Raw genomic sequence first — 19,768 nt, forward strand, 5'->3', positions numbered from 1 at the left:
GTGCAAAGTGTGTGTTACAAAATTGCAAACTGTGTGCAAAGCAGTGTTTGTGCTTTTAGTTTTGCGAACTCAGTAAGTGGTTTTGCTATAAGTACTGTATTAATAGTTTTAGGAATTGTGCTATAAGAATCACAGTTGTGTTTAAGCATTCAGAAAAAAACTGTAACTGTAGGCTATCACCACTAGTGCATTGTAAACGTTTTTTACAACTTGTGTGTTCCTACCTTTTGGCTGCATGGATGCGCGATTGAGTGCGCATCTAAATAATATACAAGATGCAACAACCATTTCTAAGAACCCTATAAACGGCAATGTCTGGCATTACTACTAGAATGCATTATTTATGTTGAAAGACGTGAAAGAAATGAATGACACAGGCTTGCACAAATTCATCATTTAAAATAAAACGTTTCACTTTCGCCCCTGGGGATCTATCTATCTATCTATCATTGCGAGAATAGGCTACAATGGAAAATGTTTCAAAGTTCCCTGTTTCAAGGCTCCAAAAATTTATGGGATTTCTTTAGCCTGTGCTACACCTTTCCAACAAGTTTTGTGAAAATTGTACCAGTATAGCTTTTGCAAAATTGTTGACAGCCCTACCTCACCGCAGTAGGGTGCAGTAAATGGAAGCTTTTAATAGCGCACACCACTAACGAAAAATGGAAAACCACCAGGACAAACCACTCAGGGGTGTAGGCTACTCTGGAACCATCACTAGGTCACTAATTTGTGCGTTATTTACGTTTGATTACATTTCAGATGGTGGTGCGTGTTGGTTTTTTCTGTAGGCTTAGTAGGCCTATAGCGTTTTTTTCTTTCTTTATTTTTCTATGTCCGTATATTGGGGGGGGGCATTTTAGTCATATTTGAATATTGGGGGGCACACGTCCCCCTCAATGTCTATGGTGACTACGGCCCTGGTAAAAATAGAAAACAAAATATCGTGTGCCTCTCTCATTAGTTTAGCCAAATTGAAAGGTTAGGAAACACAACCCTGACCAGTGGCACTCAAGCGTTCTCTTTAATGAGCTCCACTAGCCCTTGGGATGACTTAAAAGGTAATTACGATTTGAGAAATAAACATGAGTCTATAGATCAAACAGAGCTGTGGGCCAAATGTTGTGTAAATATCTTTTAGAGCAAAGTCTAATTAGACTGAAGTGTTTGGGTAATCAATGAGCAAACTTTTATTTCCCTCAATCTCACTAAATCCATCCTTTTTTCAGTGTGGGCATTAATGCTATACTGCTATACAATGCAACAATAGATTTTCTTTGTTTTGAGAATAAAATGCCTCTTCCTCAGGTCTTGAGTGAGCAAATTAAAAACAATGTCAGGGTTTAACTGCTGCCATTATTGTTAGTGGAAATCATGCACTGCTTTCTCATTAAGTTAACTGAATATCTGAACTCTAATTGTTTTCCATGCTCCTTGTACCTGAACCTTTGATCTGACTGTTGACAAAGCTTGACCAAGACTCCAGACTTTCTCAAAGCAGTACACCACATGGGCAATACATCAATCACAGACATAGCAGCTTGTTTTTTTTAGTTTTTGTCTTTGTGGAGGGCGAAATGCATGGAGGAAATGTTCTCCTCAGGGGTCTTCATGTGCATCTGAAGATCAAAGATGAAGCAAACGTGTGACAGGACCTGTCTTTGTATCTACCACGCCTCTGTGATGGATATTGATGAGAGCTCATGAGGATAGGAGGGAATGGAAGATGGCAACGACACATTTCCAGAGGGAAATGTAGGTGGTTGTGTTTAGAAGATCTCCTGGCATCTTGTGCAAGGCTCAGGTAACTGGCGATATGGTTTGATGTAACTAGGGCAATTCTGAGGAACAGTATTTGAATTTGATATTAAATCAATTGTGATTATAACATCAGTGCTGTTTATCAATGGGGACAGCTGCTGACATGGAAGGAAAAAGGCCAGATTCCTATAATAATGTAAAGTTTATATGCTATGAGGCGCCAAGTGTAACCTACCTTTTGTAATAGTATCCGTAATACCTTTTCTCCACAGAATACACAAATCAGTTAATTCATTTTTGTGGACCAAATTGACTCATGGCCCTCTCCCTTTAGTGGACATGATACTGAATTCACTTCTCACTTTCATGGAGGAAATGAACTCTCTTATAGATAATAAGAAATTCTGTGCATTTATGCAGGCATTTATGTGTATATGTCACAAATTGTACAAAATACAAACATCATTCATTCCATCCTATTTTAAAAGGTCTTATGTCGACAAAAGGAAAAGGCCACTAGTCAACTTCATTCACAAATTGAAGCTTTGATTTTGTTTTCTGTATACAAAAGGACATGCTTTCTAAAGTGTTTCTCTGGAACACAGTGCTAACTGATTTGTGTATTCAGTGAACAAAAAGTGTTACAACGTTATATGGTTTCTTAATGAATTTATGAACTTTGTAGCACAAAGGGCATTCTGTCAACGAAATAAGGCGTGCACTTGGTGCTTCATAATATTCTTCTGTGCTAAAATCCTAGGGGAGCGTTATTATGTTTTGCCCCAGCAGTTCTCACCTCACCAGGGATGATCAACAGCAGTACATCATATACATTTTTATTAGTACATACACCATACATGTTATTGATGCTGTGTATCTCCTCATATCATAAAGAAGCATTGCCTATACTTGCATGTAGGAAGTGAACTGTGTTGTAAGATATGAAGACATCTGATAATGAAGTGAACATGAAGTATAGTATCCATATTCAATTTCCACCCATATTGTCGCCACCTACATCCTTCCGTTTGACAGTGAGAGTGTTATGCCATGTGGGCATGAGACCCATCATCTTGGATCCATTACACCTCATAGAATCCATATACACAGTACAGTATTATTCCCTTGGATCAGTGTATACTGACTATGCTTTTCCCAGCATGTGTGTGCATTAATATGGAAAAAAAAAATTCACATATGGGTTGATGATGTTGATAATGGTCAGGCATAATATCCAGAAATGGCCTCATACGTACCATCATCGTTGACGGTCACAGAGGCAAAGGAGATGTTTGTTTCCGCTCCATGACATCTGTGCAGAGTTCTTAGACAGTGTCCTGAAATTACTTACTATCTCTTTGGAGCAACTGTGCAAGAGGTTTTCAACAGTCACCTCATCTCCTTGCCCCAGGGGAAGCCTCACCTGAGGCCTGTCCATCAAACACTGTGGAGGGAGAGCAAATTTACAGTACAGACGGGGCCATCTCGCCCAGTACACCATGTGTGCCAGTGAGAATCAGTAAGAGATTTGGTCGAGTTGAGATTCATCCCACATTTCTCTCCTCATACCATGGTGGTCAGCATTTGTTGGTCATCACCTCTCTGAGAAATGCAGAGCATCAAAACTGAGTTCCACTTCTAACCCCTCAGTTTTGCTGCTGAAACTTGACCTCTGCCACAACAGAGTGTAGGTCTACTGTTGTTGAACACAAACTGAGAAGGCCCACAAACAAGAAACTAAAGCCCTATTCGGATTAGTTTTACGTGGAGTAAAATAATTTTACATGGCCAATAAATGGCCAATTTGCACGGGATTAAGAAATCTCTGTATTCTACCAGAAGCGGGAGGGGTAACTCGATTTATGCACTGCCGTCACCTACGTTGCTTCCTGATATTGCATTCATACATGCATCATGGCCTGAGTAATGTTTACTCATTAGTTTAGGGTCAAATTCAAGTTTATGTGTCATTATGCTCAATATATCAAGGACAACTGTAGGCTAGGAAATGCTACAAAAAAGCTACAGAAAAGGCTACAAGTAAAAAAAATATCACACAAATTCACCATCCTTGTTGATTACATTGGTAGCCTATCTTACCAGGCAAAATCATCACCCTGTGGTTGCATTGCATTAGGCTATTTATTACCAACTGCTTCTTCAATCGCCTACATGCTTAAAACCGAGGAAAATATATATATGTTTAAACAGGATATAACAGAATCTCTACAGACAGAGGGTTGTATACACACAGGATTAATATTACCCGAGGTATTTTTTCTGGACTGTTTTATATAAGGTAAAAGTCGTCGTAATTTCTTCTGACATTGTCCATAATAATTATTGATGTGGCACATTCGGATGGGACTAAAACCACTGGTAATAATTACTTTACCCCACGTTTCCATGTAAAACTAATCCCGTCTAAAAAGGGCTATGTTGCAAAAAAGGCAGTGCCCAGAAAATATTATTGGTTTTGTACATACATGTCATTGGATGTAAACCCAGTCATAGTAGGTCTAAGTTAGTAAGTTTACCAAAAAAGGCAATCATGCTCAACCCCTCTCTTTAGTGAAATAGTTTATTAAGTAATTCCATTAGCTTTTGCGGCAAAGGTAGAACTAATGTATTATGTCAAAGAGACATAATCCATTTTGAATGCAGTGTGACAGCCCTGAGACGTTTTGTGTGGTACTTTTTGGGCCCCTCTGAATCCCTCAATACGTCAAAAAGAAATTGCTCTTTACCATTGATTTTATGCCTGAGGAGATCGCAAATGTGATTCTCCTTCTATCTTTTTTTAAAATGGAGTAAAGCAAAAAACAAAAAAGAAGTGACACATTTCCGAGTGCAGTACTGTATTTATTTATTTATTTATTTAAAAAAAAAAAAAAAAAAAATAATATATATATTTCAGTTCAGTGGCACAAAGCATAAAAAGGGCATAATGGTTGAGCTCCAGCATTGGATGATGGGACAATCAGATCTTAACATCCTAATGGCGTGTTAATAATGTCTGGTATGTGTGGGGAAAACGCACCATTCTATCTGTATTAGAATCAGCAAGGGATGGATGGATGGGTGGGAATGGCAGGAGAACTGCAGAGCTTATATAAAGGGCTGTGACATGGATCACTCTCAGATATTACTGCAGCATCTATTTACTTTTCCATTTATCTGCAGAATTGTGAAGCTATTTTAAGGACATTTTAAGACACTTTCAACAACAGGACAGGAACACTCAACATGTGGCACAATGTGTACATTTAATTTGAAAAAATTACCACACAGCTGTCGCTAGTTCATTTGGTCTTCTGGCAATAGTATGAAACGTGCAGGAAGATGTGGGTGTCAGAGCCACTGCTCCCTCTGTCATAGCTTAAGCTTCCAATGTTTCTGCAATCCAAGCTACCCCAATGGCAAGGCTGCCCTTAATCTGAATAGATTTCTCTTTAGGTGAAGAGCTTGCCAAGGGACTGCATTGGCGTGCTCTGACTTGAGGTTGAGACAAAGTGGCGTGTGGGCTGCTCTTTCTGCAAGAGAGATATCACTCCGGTCCTCCCTTCCAGGCAGCCCCCCAAGGCCCCTCTGGCTGCAGTCGCATGGTGACAATATTTGTGTGTCCATCCGAAGTGCTTGTGGCACACAATTACCCTGCTATAGCCTGGGTTCTTTATTTCAAGTTTTTAAAGATGCATGGCTTGTCAGGATGTTTTATTGCCTTTGGTGAACCTTAGCCAGCAGAGATATAGTGTGGCTGAAAGGCAAGCTGAAAGTGAGGCAGCGAGCAGCTTGTTTTGCAAGCAGCATGTAGTTCAGCACAAGACGTGTTGTCTGGAAGAATTCTGTACGGGTAGAGAAAGCTAACACACGGGAAGACAGGTGAAAGATAAACGTATTTCCTTATACATCTACACATACAACATATCCTTTGTTGTTAGCCTACTCTTTGTAGTGTTTATCAAATTGCCTCAGCTATTACTTGTTGTAATTGCATCACTACTGAGGTTCATCCAACATATCCAAGATGTTGGAGTTTACAAAACAGCTTAATCCACATGTAAGTAATGACGCCATGCCAGATTTTCATTCCATTGTTATTATTGTGTTGTCATCTGTATTGTTTTGGTTTGAATCATTCTCTTACAGTGTGCAGAGTCAGACCAAACATTAATTTCCTTACTTGGCTAAACCATTTAGGTACGTCCACACCACACTGAAGAAGCAGCAGTGCCTTGTTTTTGGTGTGTCTGAAAAACCTGGTAGTTTTATTTTAAGTTGTTTAAGGTAACACTTTAGTTTAGGGAACACATGTTATCAACTAATAAATAACTAATGTGTATTAATGCTCAACAAAGTCTGTATAAGGAATCATTGCACATTTATAAGGTCTTTATGGTGACAGGTGTATGTTAATAGTAACATATTAATAATATTGTAATTTAAAAAGTGAAGTTGCAGCCCTCAACTGATGTTGATGTTGTGTTTTGTCATGTCATGTTGTGTTTTGGCCTGATGCGCCACCCTCCACCTATCTACTAATCACAAAGTCAGTAGTGTTTTGGCATCTGGGTTGGCGACCTCGAGTCAGGGTGGAGGTGGAGGGGAAACACCGCTCTACAGTCATTTGAAAGTGATTGCAGTACCAGTTTTGGCCACGATCTTACATATGGTTCCTTTAAATGTTGTTGGTAATGAGCAAAAGAAGTGAAATTTGTTATGGCGAAGAAGCATGGAGAAGGAAGGCATGCCCAAGTAGAGATTCTGTAGAGTAGAGTAGAGTAGAGTAGAGTAGAGTAGAGTAGAGAAGAGTGGCAACATGTCTTTTTCAATACATGAATATGTTGATGATTGTAGTGGACACTGAGTCCACTGACACGGCACCAACATGAGTACAGAGCACTCCGCTTTCGACATTCGATTACATTAGATTCTATTGTTTTCAAAACAGCTCCGCATACCAGCATCGAACTTTGCTGCTGCCTCCGCCACCGTCAGTTTGCCGAACGATTCAGTTCTATTTTTGTTGGTGCTACTCAATAAACTCCATTTCATCCCATGCTTGTCAGTTAATCATTTTGGCACTGATGTGCATGGCAAGTGACAGTGCACTCGTGTCAGCACCTATATGTGGAGCGCTTTACAGTTGATGTTACTAACGATGACATGAGAACCTTTCTCATCCAGCAAGCACTTATGGGTGATGAGGGGAAAGGTGTTAATTGAAATGTTCATTCAGCAATTAACATTTTATAAGACTAACTTGAACGATCTCAACCCCTGTCACCATTGATTATATCAACGTCTAAAAGATAATCAATCTTGTGCTCTCTCTGTGTCTATCTCTCTCTCTCATCTGTATGTTGCTGCTTCTCTTCTCAGCCTATGTGTTTCCAAGCTTTATCCATTTCATCCTCATCTTAATCTTGTGAAAGTATGGACAACATAAAAGCTTATAACGCATTCCGAAATTAGAATAGCTGATTGTTCTTAAAGGTGGACACATTCAGGAAACCTTTTTTAAAAAAGTTTAAACTCAATTAATTTATCTCAAGATAGGTCCAAGTGAGAACCTGGAACTTCAGAAATTAGAATTGATTTATTCCTCCACAGCAGCCTTAACATTTTCCAGCTAATTGTGTGTGGCAGTTCCCAATAAAGTTATCCGAAGGTGAATTCACCAAGGGATTAGTAACTTCTCTCTAAAGGGTGTTTGGTCTGCTGCTGCTAATTAGTACTCATTTTGAAGTTATTGCTGTCTAATAGAACAAAACACCATAGCAACTCACAAAAAGACAGCCTGACCTACTGCACAAGGGGATTTTTCTGGGCTTCAATAGGAACCCACACAGTAGACAACATAATTGATAATTGAACATTGCAAAAATGTCTGTACGGACACATTCTGTTCCTAAAATTATTTTTTAACATTTACTAATTGTTTTTGGAGAACTTCAGTTTTCATGCAATAAGGTCATGAAATGACGATGATTAGATTTATTGTCTCTCCTCATTTGTAAACTGTTTATTAGCTGAGATATTTGCCTTTAGTTTGTGTCTGTTTTAGATCCCTGGCTGCCAGAGCCTGCCACCATGTTATCATATGATGTACATGCACACATTTATAAATCATATGAGCTTTGGCAACCCAAGCTCAGTCCCTATACATACAGTTGTTGTTTTTGGGGTATTGATAGCATTTCTTTAGCCTGGCTGACGCCAGACCTCATCTCATTGAGATGGGGGTCTAGGAACTACACATTCATTTTCTCGTATTCGAGACGTGGTTTACAAATGCCCAGAGCCGTTTATTGGGCGCTACGAATGTCTATAATGTGTCTGTACGTAGCTCATGTGATTGGTTCCTTCGTTGAGGTGAAAATTTGGTCCCTTGCCAAGGGGCCATACATTTCAAATATACACAGGAGAGATGTTAAATTCCTAGTACTATAGGTAGGGGATTTCACACAGCAGCCAATATACAACCAAGCCTATCTACCGTCAACAACTAAATCTAAAAAAATCAACCTTTTGTGGCCAAAAACATCACCACCTAGCATTTCACTAGGGTTATCAAGCAGGCACTTTCCTTCATGGGTATTAGGCCCACAACACCTCCAGGCTCAACAATGGCATCTGTACACGCAGAATATCTATACTGCATAAAAAAATAATGTAAATTGATTTTTACTTTTGGATCTAGATCTGCACTATACTGTATATTTGAAGTGATATGTAAGTCACTGTTTGTGGGGTAGCAGCCATTCAGTCCTGTTAACATGCAACTGCTGTATTACACGGAAATATAGTGCATGTATAACTTTGTGCCAAACTCAAGTATGTGAAGTAACTTGTGAAATAACATTAAGTTAAAAATAGGTATAATGGTGTTCAAAATAACCTCAACTAAATATTATATTGGGCAGGCTATCTGTCCATATGCTACTTGTTCCGCTGAATTTTACACCGCTGTCAAGGAACTTCCCAATGTTGTTTACCTGCTATCAATAACATTGTTTTTCTTTGCCTTCTGCAGATGAGGAACGGATCGGGAAGGATTCCTTGTATGAACAGGAGGGGAAGGTCCAGTTTGTGATTGATGCAGTGTACGCCATGGCACACGCTCTTCACAACATGCATCTGGATCTGTGCCCAGGGAAAGTGGGACTGTGCTCCAAAATGGAACCCATCAATGGCACTCTACTACTGAAATATATACGCAACATCAACGTCACTGGTGAGTTCAGTGATATTACATTACATTACATTACATTACATTACATTTGGCTGACGCTTTTTAACCAAAGCGACTAACAACATGGTAAACAGTAAGTTTTTAGAACAATTCTCACAATTTTAGGACAGTTTAAAAAAAAACATTAGAGTACAGTAAGAATAAGTGCGTCGGTGAGTGCTGTTTTTAACAGTTACTTGTCAGTTTAAAACGGCTGGTGAGTGCTAGGATCAGTAAGACTTGTTGTAAGTGTTGCTATGAGAGTAGATGTTCTCTAAAGAGCTGGGTCTTCAGGAGTTTTTTGAAAGTGGAAAAGGATGTCCCTGTCCTTGTAGGAACTGGCAGTGTGTTCCACCAACGAGGAACAACAGATGAGAAAAGTTTGGATTGGCTTGAGCGTACCGGTGGTAGAGCTAGACGTCGTTCGTCAGAGGAGCGCAGCGGTCTGGAGGTAGTGTAAGTCTGTATGAGGGCATTCAAGTAGGTGGGAGCAGAACCGGAGACTACTTTGTAGGCAAGCGTTAGAGACTTGAATTTGATGCGGGCCGCCATAGGTAGCCAGTGTAGCTGGATGAGCAGCGGGGTAACATGTGCCCTTTTGGGTTGGTTGTAGACCAGGCGCGCCGCCGCGTTCTGGATCATCTGAAGTGGTTTCACTGCGCAGGCTGGGAGACCTGTCAGGAGGGCATTGCAGTAGTCGAGTCGTGAGATGACTATTGCCTGAACCAGAAGTTGGGTAGCATCTTGAGTCAAGTAAGTCCTGATTTTCCGTATGTTGTAGAGTGCAAAACGGCATGACCGGGCGACTGAGGCAACATGATCTGAGAAGTTTAGTTGGTTGTCAAGAACAACTCCTAGATTTCTTGCAGTCCTGGTCGGTGAAACAGACAGGGAGTCAAATTTGATGTTGATGTCGTGGTGTATGGTAGGTTTAGCTGGGATGACCAGCAGTTCAGTCTTTGAGAGGTTCAGCTGGAGGTGGTGTGCCTTCATCCATGTAGCTATGTCTGAAAGGCAATCCGAGATCCGTGCTGAAACCAGGGGGTCGTCAGGTGGAAAGGACAGATAGAGCTGTGTGTCGTCTGCATAGCAGTGGTATGAGAAGCCGTGCGAACGGATAATCTGTCCCAAGGAGGTGGTGTAGATAGCAAAGAGGAGGGGGCCCAGCACTGAGCCCTGGGGGACCCCTGTGGTGAGATGGTGAGGTGCGGATAGCTGACCAAGCCATGATACGTTAAACGAGCGTCCTGTGAGGTAGGATTCAAACCAGGAGAGAGCAGAACCGGAGATTCCCATGTCAGCGAGTATAGAGAGAAGGATACGGTGATTAACCGTGTCAAAGGCAGCCGATAAGTCAAGCAGAATGAGTACTGATGACCGAGCGGTCGCCCTGGCTTCTTTTAAGGCTTCTGTTACAGACAGCAGAGCCGTTTCAGTAGAGTGGCCGCTTTTGAACCCAGACTGATTTGGATCCAGAAGGTTGTTCTGTGAAAGGAAGTCAGAGACCTGTTTGGAGACTGCTCGTTCAATGCCTTTGGATAGGAAAGGCAGTAGTGAGACAGGGCGGTAGTTCTCGACTTGAGCAGGGTTGAGAGAAGCTTTCTTAAGTAACGGTGTTACCCGGGCCATTTTGAACGCTGTTGGAAATGTGCCGGAGGTTAGCGAGGCATTGATCACATGTGTGATAGCTGGAGCGATGGTCGGGCTGATGGACTGAAGTAGGCTCGTAGGTATAGGGTCCAGCGAGCATGTGGTAGGACGGCTGCATGTCAGGAGTCTGGACACTTCACTCTCGGAGAGAGGCATGAATGCTGAAAAAGATGTTCCAGCAGTCCCTAGAGGTTGTAGGAGTGCGGTATCTGAGTCAGATGCGTTGAGTGGGCATGTAGAGAATTGACTGCTGATTGCCGCCACTTTGTTTGTAAAAAATGAGGCGAGGGTATCTGCAGTAAGGCTGGATGGAGGAGGAGGTAGCTGAGGGTTGAGTAGCGATTTGAAGGTTGAGAAAAGTTTTCGAGTGTCTGTAGCGCTGTTGATTTTGTCATTGTAGAAAGCAGTCTTAGCAGCAGTGATGCTGGCTGAGAAGGAGGTCAGGAGTGTCTGGTAGTTTTTGAGGTCGTCAGCTAGTTTGGATTTGTGCCATTTCCTCTCCGCGGCTCTGAGTTTGGTGCGCTGCGATCGGAGGGTATCATTTAGCCATGGATGAGAATGTTTAGATCGAGCTGGCCTTGTGGTAAGAGGGCACAGCTCGTCTAGACACGAGGTCAGTGTGGAGCAGAGCGAGTCCGTGGCTTCATTAACCTCCAGAGAGGAGAAGGTGTTGAGTGGAGGTAGACCGGAGGCAACCACAGAGGAGAAGTGCGTTGGAGACAGGTTCCGGATGTTGCGGCGGAACGTGACCATCGGCTGAGGAGCTGGAGGCTGTTCTGACAGGCTGACGTTGAACTGGATGAAGAAGTGGTCAGAAAGATGGAGAGGCGTCACCATGAGGGTGTCTGTGCTGCAGTTCCGAGTGAAGATCAAGTCAAGCTCTTTGCCAGCTTTGTGAGTCGGTGGGCTTTGAACCAGTTCGAGGTCAAAGGAGTGGACCAGGGCCAAAAAGTCCGCTGAGCCTGGGGCATCTAAGTGGATGTTCATATCACCGAGAACAAGAAGCGGACAGTCATGCTCAGGGATGGAGGATAGCAGAGTGTCAAGTTCGTCAATGAAGTCGCGTAGTTGGCCTGGAGGGCGGTAGATGACCAGCACGTAGAGTTTTGCTGGGGCGATCACTGTGATGGCGTGGAATTCGAATGAGACATATTTGTTTGTAGGCAGTAGCGGGGTGAATTTCCATTTGTTGGAGATCAGCAGGCCCGTCCCGCCCCCTCGTCCAGATAGGCGAGGGGTGTGGGATAGTGTAAGGTTAGTGGAGAGTGCAGCCGGGGTGGCAGTGTTCTCTGGTTTGATCCAAGTCTCAGTGAGAGCAAGGAGTTCCAGTGAGAGGTGGTTGGCATAGCCAGCTATGAAGTCGGTTTTGTTGACTGCGGATTGACAGTTCCACAAGCCCATGGAGAAGGAGGTTTCGGTAGGTGAGGACCGTTTAAGTTCCTGGAGGTAAAGGCGATTTCTGCCCCTTTTGGCATGATGCCGTTTTCTGCGATGGGCGGTGATAACAGATATGGTGGAACGGCACATTTTTGCCTTTGTCGGTGCCTGTGCTCGGTGAACTTGCACAGGTAAACTTGCTTGTCTTGACCGTGTCCGTCTTAACCGTGGCTGGCTAAAACGAGGGCTGCCGCTTATGCTGCCGCTTCAGCAGACCCCACTATTTTTATTCTGCTAGGAATTGCATGCAGCTGTCCTCCTGTCTCGCTAATGATGCATCAGCGTAGACCGCCCTCTGACGTTCGCACAGCTTAGATTGTTCAAAAGGGTGTTAATTACTGTCAACTGAAAGTCCGCTCGCTCACACCGACCGAAACTCACAGTTTCAAGTAGCCTCCTCCCTCAGCTGTTCCCAAACGCCCAGAGTCCAATTCTAACAATTGGAGAGGATTTGGCCAGTAGTAGCCTATGTGTTCTTGCTTTCTCTCTCCCAACTCACTGCAGTTGTTGTCTGATTACCTGAGAGGTGCTCCGATATTATAAGGAGCTAGTCACGTCTGATCCCGCCCTCTGACGTTCGCACAGCTTAGATTGTTCAAAAGGGTGTTAATTACTGTCAACTGAAAGTCCGCTCGCTCACACCGACCGAAACTCACAGTTTCAAGTAGCCTCCTCCCTCAGCTGTTCCCAAACGCCCAGAGTCCAATTCTAACAATTGGAGAGGATTTGGCCAGTAGTAGCCTATGTGTTCTTGCTTTCTCTCTCCCAACTCACTGCAGTTGTTGTCTGATATCCTTAGTACTTACCGTAGGTGAAACTAATTGTGGAAAAAAATACACATAGTGATTGTTAAAAAAACTGAATGAGAAATCCATTGTAAAGTAACACAAGAGGGATTTAACAGACGCTTCTATCCAAAGGCAACAGGCACGCGCAGCATGTAGGTCTCACGTCTCACTACTGCTGCTCCAAGATCTTTTTTTGCTATTCTTATAGTCTCTCTCTCTCTCTCACTCACTTTCACACACACACACACACACACACACACACTCACACACTCACACTCACACACATGTAACCGATGCCAACTAGCTTAGCTGTGCTTGTGGAACGTTGGTAAACCTCACTCCCCGACGCCTCAAGAGTGCTGCTGGCATGCGAGCCAGTAGCCTGGGCTATTGGCTCAATTGTTAGCGCGCTCGCCTCCCGATCCGAGGTGCTGCTGTTCGCGGGTTCGAGTCCGGGCGTGTGCAGGGCTGAATCGCGCAGGTTCAACACAACGCAGGTTACACACACGCACACACAGGTTCAATTACCTCTGTCCAGGAGAACTTTTCAGTTAGTGACTGACAATTAACAGGCTATTAACAGACTGACTTGCTAACCAGGGTGAAGAGCAATCCATTCTGATCCTTCCCATCCATCTTGCCACTTGACCACAGAGGTGTGAACTGATTGTGTAAGAGCAGAACCACATCAGGTTGTCTCAGTAGAAAAGCAGAAATTAGATTTGACATCCATTATGTGCTCTGCATGTGAAATCATACTGTGAATTCTTATACTGTAGCTGTACTTGATAATTTGTTGTGTCTTTAGTTGCCTGTCAGAACATCAATTACAAAGTGATTTAATATGAAGCCTAATCAATCATAGTTGGTTGCTGGCTGGTTAGTTTTGTTGCTTAAATCAAGATTCCATAATTCTTAATTTCTTATACATTTTGGTAGAAATTACTTCTTTTAAAGCTTGTTTTCAACTGAAAAGACAAAAACGGAGGAACTGTTGCTTCAGCATTGGTCAGCTGTCTGTAATTTAAGCTAGGTGATTTTTATCTTTTTAGAGTTTCTAACCACTGTTCAACAGCAACCTGATGAGGGTATCACAAAATAACAGGCATCCTACCTCTGTCTCTTCATGTATATCAGGATTATTCTCCTCTTCTTTCACAACCAGACCACCACCTCTAAATCGGGAGAGACTGATCAGATCTATAATAGCTCAGTTCACCCTGGAGAACCAGAACACTTTTGACTCTTAACCTGCACTTGACAAATGTTGAGAGTGACAATACACCTAATGTATGAGGCACACATGGGCAGCCTACATGGTTCTCTGTCTCGATCAAGGAAAAAATGACCACCAAGGGTTCCTGGATCCTGGGAGCCGCAATTAAGTTTGCTTCAATAACAGCTGGTCACAAAAATGTGATACATAAGCATAGATACATTTCTGGTAGATAAACATTCTCTTTGACAAAATCAGAACCTATAATGGTGCAAAATATTTAACTATTGATGGCTGTGTACTCCAGAGTAACAGATTGTAAGTATCTCTATGTAATGCACTGGATGCCTGATCATGCCTCAAGAACAACTGTCAACAAGACCTGTTGGATTGGGTGATATGCCATAAAAATTCCCATCCACTTACATATGCTGATTCCACATCACAGGAGGGCTGACCAGTTATGCACTCTGATTGTGTGAAGGGATCCATCAACCTGCGCTTCATTTAAATGGATTTTGGACACATGATTTCATATGCTTAAACTATTCTCTGCAGTGCGGTCTTATGTGTGAGAACCCACAGAAGCATGTCCAATTTTAAGCACCTGGTGCAGCATGTCAGAGCATTAGCATTCACAGGAAATGAAAGGAATTCACCTCATGTCCACAGTACACCAGCTCTCCTCGATTCTTGGACACTCAAAAAGGCTACAAAAAGCCTGCAAGCCTGCAAGAGCCAGCTGATCTTCACATAGCCTGGGTCCTTTTTCAAATCCAGCTCAAATCAGGAAATCACGACAGCTGTTTCAGCATTTCATGTATTGTGTTCTACAGCTAGGTCTGTTTATTGAAACCTTTCAGACTTCAACATCAGGCTTTTTGAATAGTATTTTATATTAGTGGTATGGATTTGGAACTCCGTGAGGGAGGGTGGTGCTATTATGCTGAGCAGAAGACCTATTTTAAAGTACCGATCTCCTCCAGTGCAGAATGATTTGAGAGGAAGGGAAATGTGAAACAGTGTGCCCACAGGGTGAAGAGCCTCTTCTATTCTGTCGATTACATTTCCATTTACTCTGGCTACAATGTTATAGTAATTCTACTGTGTTCATTTTAGTTTCCCCCTCCTGCATATAACAGTTTATACTTAGCATTTTGAGTTAATCTATTGGATGGGCGCCTGTATTTTAAGCAATACAAAACCTTACCCATATCTGCAAAGGACTTATTGTCCATGTGAATACCTGAAGTTATTTGATACATTGAACCAATACACTGAAAACAAGAGGCTACTTGTAATTCAGGGAGTTTTGTATCATAACACTCATAATGTACATTTGTTTACTCATAGCAATCCTACAGCAGCTGGATGTAGTCAAAGGGCTCTAACATTGTACATTATCCTTAGTTACTCCATGCACAGTATATACAGTATATATGAGATTGACAGGTCATTGTAGGTTATTATATTCTGAAAATGATATTCTAACTGCAAACTTATAAATAACTTTAAACTTATATTCTGTTGTGTCTTACACTGTCCTTCAGTTGGCGGCACCATCTTATGCTGGTCGCTGTTCCATGCCTCATTATTTAGTGTTCCGTTGGTTTGGGGGTCCTCCTGTCATCTATTATATGAGATGCTTGTTTTGTTGTAAAGCACCCTGTAGAGTGGGAAAGGGAACAAAGGTTATTTTTGAAACTACTGTTGTTTTTTCTTGCCTCTACTGGATAGGTCAGTGATGTGTCAGAACATGATTGAGAGGAAAAGATATGGGGATAGGGGCAGAGAAATTACCTCAGGCTAGACTGCAAACCTGGATCCTCATGGTGTTCTAAACAGACCTGTATTGTAGCTACACTCAGGTCTGTGGATACTGACTTCAGTTGATTTCAAGCTATTAGATCTACTATGGATTTGTTTTCACTTACATTCACTTAATTGTAGCCTGTACATTAAACATACTGTACATGAGATTATTCAAATGCAGAGGTTTCACAAAGCTCTGACCCAACAAGTTTACATAATCATGAAGGCAAGAGTTGACCACAGCCATTGGTTACACTTAAGTTTTCCCTATTGCATCAGCAGAAATCAGTATGCTTCACACACTCACAAACACACACACACACACACACACACACACACACACACGCATTCACTCACTCACACAGACACACATACTTACTTGCATACTTACCAGTCTGTTTGTGTTGTCAGGTGGTCAAGGGCCATATATCTTGAATACATAAAGTATAAAGTAATGCAATAAAGTAATGCAATTTTTTCATATAAAATAATCCAGTTTGTTTGTTGCTCAATACATTAATCATTCCGACTCCCTCGGTCATGGCTCATTGATAAACTGTGGAGAGTGGAGTTGGTCTACTCTAGCCTGGACTCCTCCCTACGCGGCTGTTACAGCAGGATCTGGAAGCAGCACACATAATGTGCAGTCAGTGGCAGTGTGAGAGCCCGGTGCATATTTAGCGCATGTTGTATCATCAGGCACCAAAACAAACACAGATAGGGATGTCAAGTGAGATCACAAGAAATCCTGACCCCCAGCAGAAGCATAAACCCACTAGGTTAGGTGAATACTGATAGTTGTTAAGCTATCAACTTCTTGTTTAACATGCCACTCATTCCTTTCCAAAGCGCTGTCACCACGATAAGTTTCTTCTTTTGTCATATCTCCCAGGACCAGACGACTGTTTACGGTCCTCCAAGTTTTTCCCATGTTTACATAACGCTACCATGTGAAATACTCCAATAAAAACAGTCTGACACAGTCCGGCATACCAACACTTTGCTACTTAAGGCAGTTGTCATTATGTGGTATGTTATTTCAACCCAGAGAGTGCCATGAAAAGTCAACTAAATAGAAGCCATGACAGGACCTTAAATCAGCCTGTAGAACTGTTCATGTACATACTGATATTACTTATGTGACTTCTGTGACTTTTATGACAGTCTTACTGAAGGAGCCATCTATGTGTAATAATCGATCCCACCAAATAAATAAAATAAAAAAAATCAATATTCTCAGTACAGAAAAGAGGAGACTTTACAGTGTGAACATAATATTGAAGTGGAAATTCAATATCATGGCTACAATCACGTTTCATATTTTATTGTGGTTTCCTACACCTAATTTTGTGCATTCTCTATATTTACCTTCAGTGGCATTCATTTGAAATACACACACATTTGAAGAGATGACCTGCTGAGATACAGTTGATAATTCTTCGCTGCCACACTATTTGAAGTTCCCCAATTAACTCCTGCAGCTCTTCACCGGAGGTTTTCCAACCCACTTTAAACCGGTGCTGCCTATTTATTGACACTCCCTCCCCCTCGGCCCTCCTCTAGCCTTTGAAGGTGCATGGAACAAGGTTGGCTGGAAACTTCAATGGCTTGCAGGCGAATGAAGCGCCCCATCACTTCTGTATCTGTGCTCCCCATCAGTCTTGTGAGAGCTTTCTCTGCCTTTGCACATTCAGTACACAGTGGCCTTTAAGCTGTCAGTTTCACTCGGCACCCCAGTTATTACTCTGGAACAAAAGGCTCTTGGCTACCACTGCGAGCTGCTGTCTTTTCATTAAGACTAAAGACTTTGAAAAACCAAATATTATGGGCTGTATTTTTTTACTGTTTATTTATTTGCCCACCTTCTTTAAAACATACAGAATGTTAATGGAGATGGCGGTTTATGATTTAGAGCCTATTATCCCAGTGCTAAGTGACCCATTAAGTTGGAAATAAATCTGATAAAAGACGCAATGATCACGGAGAGCATATCATTTGATAGAGATAGTGGTACACATTTACTAAGAAATGCTGATGTTGGCCTTTTAAAATCGGAATGTGAAATAGAATGTGTAAATATGGGCAAAAAAAAATTCTTCCCCGGATCCTCTTGGGCAAGTAACAGGAAATACTGAAATGTAGAAAATGTGAAAAACGGCCATTACCCATTGTAGTGTCGTAACATTAGGTTGGTAGTTGCCAAGCTGTATTGATATGTGACTCATTCATACAGCCTAATCTGTGTGGAGGGAGTGAGACTCAACCGGTGGTTATGAGATTGACAGGTCTTTTGAAGTCAAGGAGTTCACGAGCTGAGTACTGTCCCTCCTCCTCCTCCTCAGCTTGCTGTCAAGACTGGCCTAGCGACATCAGTTTGAGTGGCTGCGTCACGCTTAGTCTGTCATTAACTAGTGTGATGGTCCATTAAAACTCCAGAAGCAGCACAGCTAAGCAGAACAGCAAGCTGTAACCTTGAAGAAATGCATAATTTACTGGTGTCCATAAAATACCATTTAGTGACCGGGCATTACCTTGAGATTAAGAGCAATCATCTCAACGGTTGGATTTCTAAAAGAATCCTATCAGTAGGCTTAGGCCTAATCTCCGATACTGGGACTTCAATGTCCAGTGTGGTGTGCCAGCACATAGCCTATAAACTAGATACCTCATTCTTATTTGATGCAAGACATCCCAACCTGCCCTGGAAGTTCCAGGAGTCTCCCGCATATTGATAGTTGCTCCCTGACGTCCGCAAATTCTATACATTTTCCTGCAAATCGATTTGAGTGAGAGCGAGAGTGTGTGAGAGAGTCCGAGAGCAAGTGACAGAGAGAGCATTCTGATAGGTCATCTTTATGCTATTTTAGAAGGCCTTGTTGTCTCTGTGGACAGGCTATGGGATTCATCTCAATCGTCTTCATTATCCAGCAGTTGAGTTTTGTCCTGCAGCACCTTGGCAAAATGTTCCAAAAAAAAAAAGAAATAATAAAACACATTTCACCCAAGACTGCTAAACACACTAAAGTGTACCCTTGCCTCATAGGAGTAGAAAATGATGCTCACTCCATTGTTTGCAATACAGACTTTTCTATTGGCTATGGTGGGTTAAATGAATGCAGAGATTCTAGAACATGTTAAAATGATTCTGTGTCATTTGCTCTTTAGCATAGGTAACATTATTTAACCTAGCTGGCTAGCTGCTATATGGAGATACCCCACATGAGTCTTTGCCAGGTGGGATATCTGATGATTATCCCCTTGTACCTTATGGAACAGGCCTCAAGTGCCATTTAATTTATGCTTTAAAGTAACCATATGTAAGATTGAGGCCAAAAATGGTATTGCAATCACTTTCAAATTACTGTAGAGCGGTGTATCCCCCCCCCCTCCCCCCTGACTCGAGGTTGCCAACCCGGATGGCGAAACACTACTGACTTTGTAATTAGTAGATAGGTGGAGGGTGGCGCATCAGGCCAAAACACAACATGACATGACAAACATCAACATCAGTTGAGGGCTGCAACTTCACTTTTTAAATGACAATATCCTGGCCGGACTACTGTTGTCAGTGATATAAATATTTGAAATGAACATGATTTCTTAATGTCTAGTGATATATCAGGGCCATTTTATGATTAATTGAAATATATTTCTTACATACGGTTCCTTTAAATATCCTGATCAGCGTTTGGAATAATGCCTTTTAAAAGGTAACAACGTTATTTTTTCACTAACGGGGTAATCTAACTAATTACTTTTCCCGTCGTTACAACGCCGTTAACGTTACTGGAGGTTAAATGTGTTACTATGCATTGATTAAATAAACTAATCCGAATGCACCCTGGCTCACAGCTAGTGAGGAGGTGGGTT

The 19,768-nt window shown here is 42.0% G+C and overlaps 1 protein-coding gene across 2 annotated transcripts in view; it reads left to right on the forward strand.

The window, feature by feature from the left end:
* LOC121707674 (metabotropic glutamate receptor 4-like) overlaps positions 1 to 19,768 on the forward strand; it is a 204,613-nt gene that overhangs the window by 153,923 nt on the left and 30,922 nt on the right. For both annotated transcript variants that reach the window (XM_042090391.1, XM_042090390.1), the window contains exon 7: positions 8,798 to 8,998. In XM_042090391.1, the coding sequence (XP_041946325.1) occupies positions 8,798 to 8,998 (201 nt within the window). The remainder of the gene's footprint in view (positions 1 to 8,797; positions 8,999 to 19,768) is intronic.

The sequence above is a fragment of the Alosa sapidissima genome, chromosome 4, assembly GCF_018492685.1.
Source record: "Alosa sapidissima isolate fAloSap1 chromosome 4, fAloSap1.pri, whole genome shotgun sequence".
Classification (NCBI taxonomy): Eukaryota; Metazoa; Chordata; class Actinopteri; order Clupeiformes; family Clupeidae; genus Alosa; species Alosa sapidissima.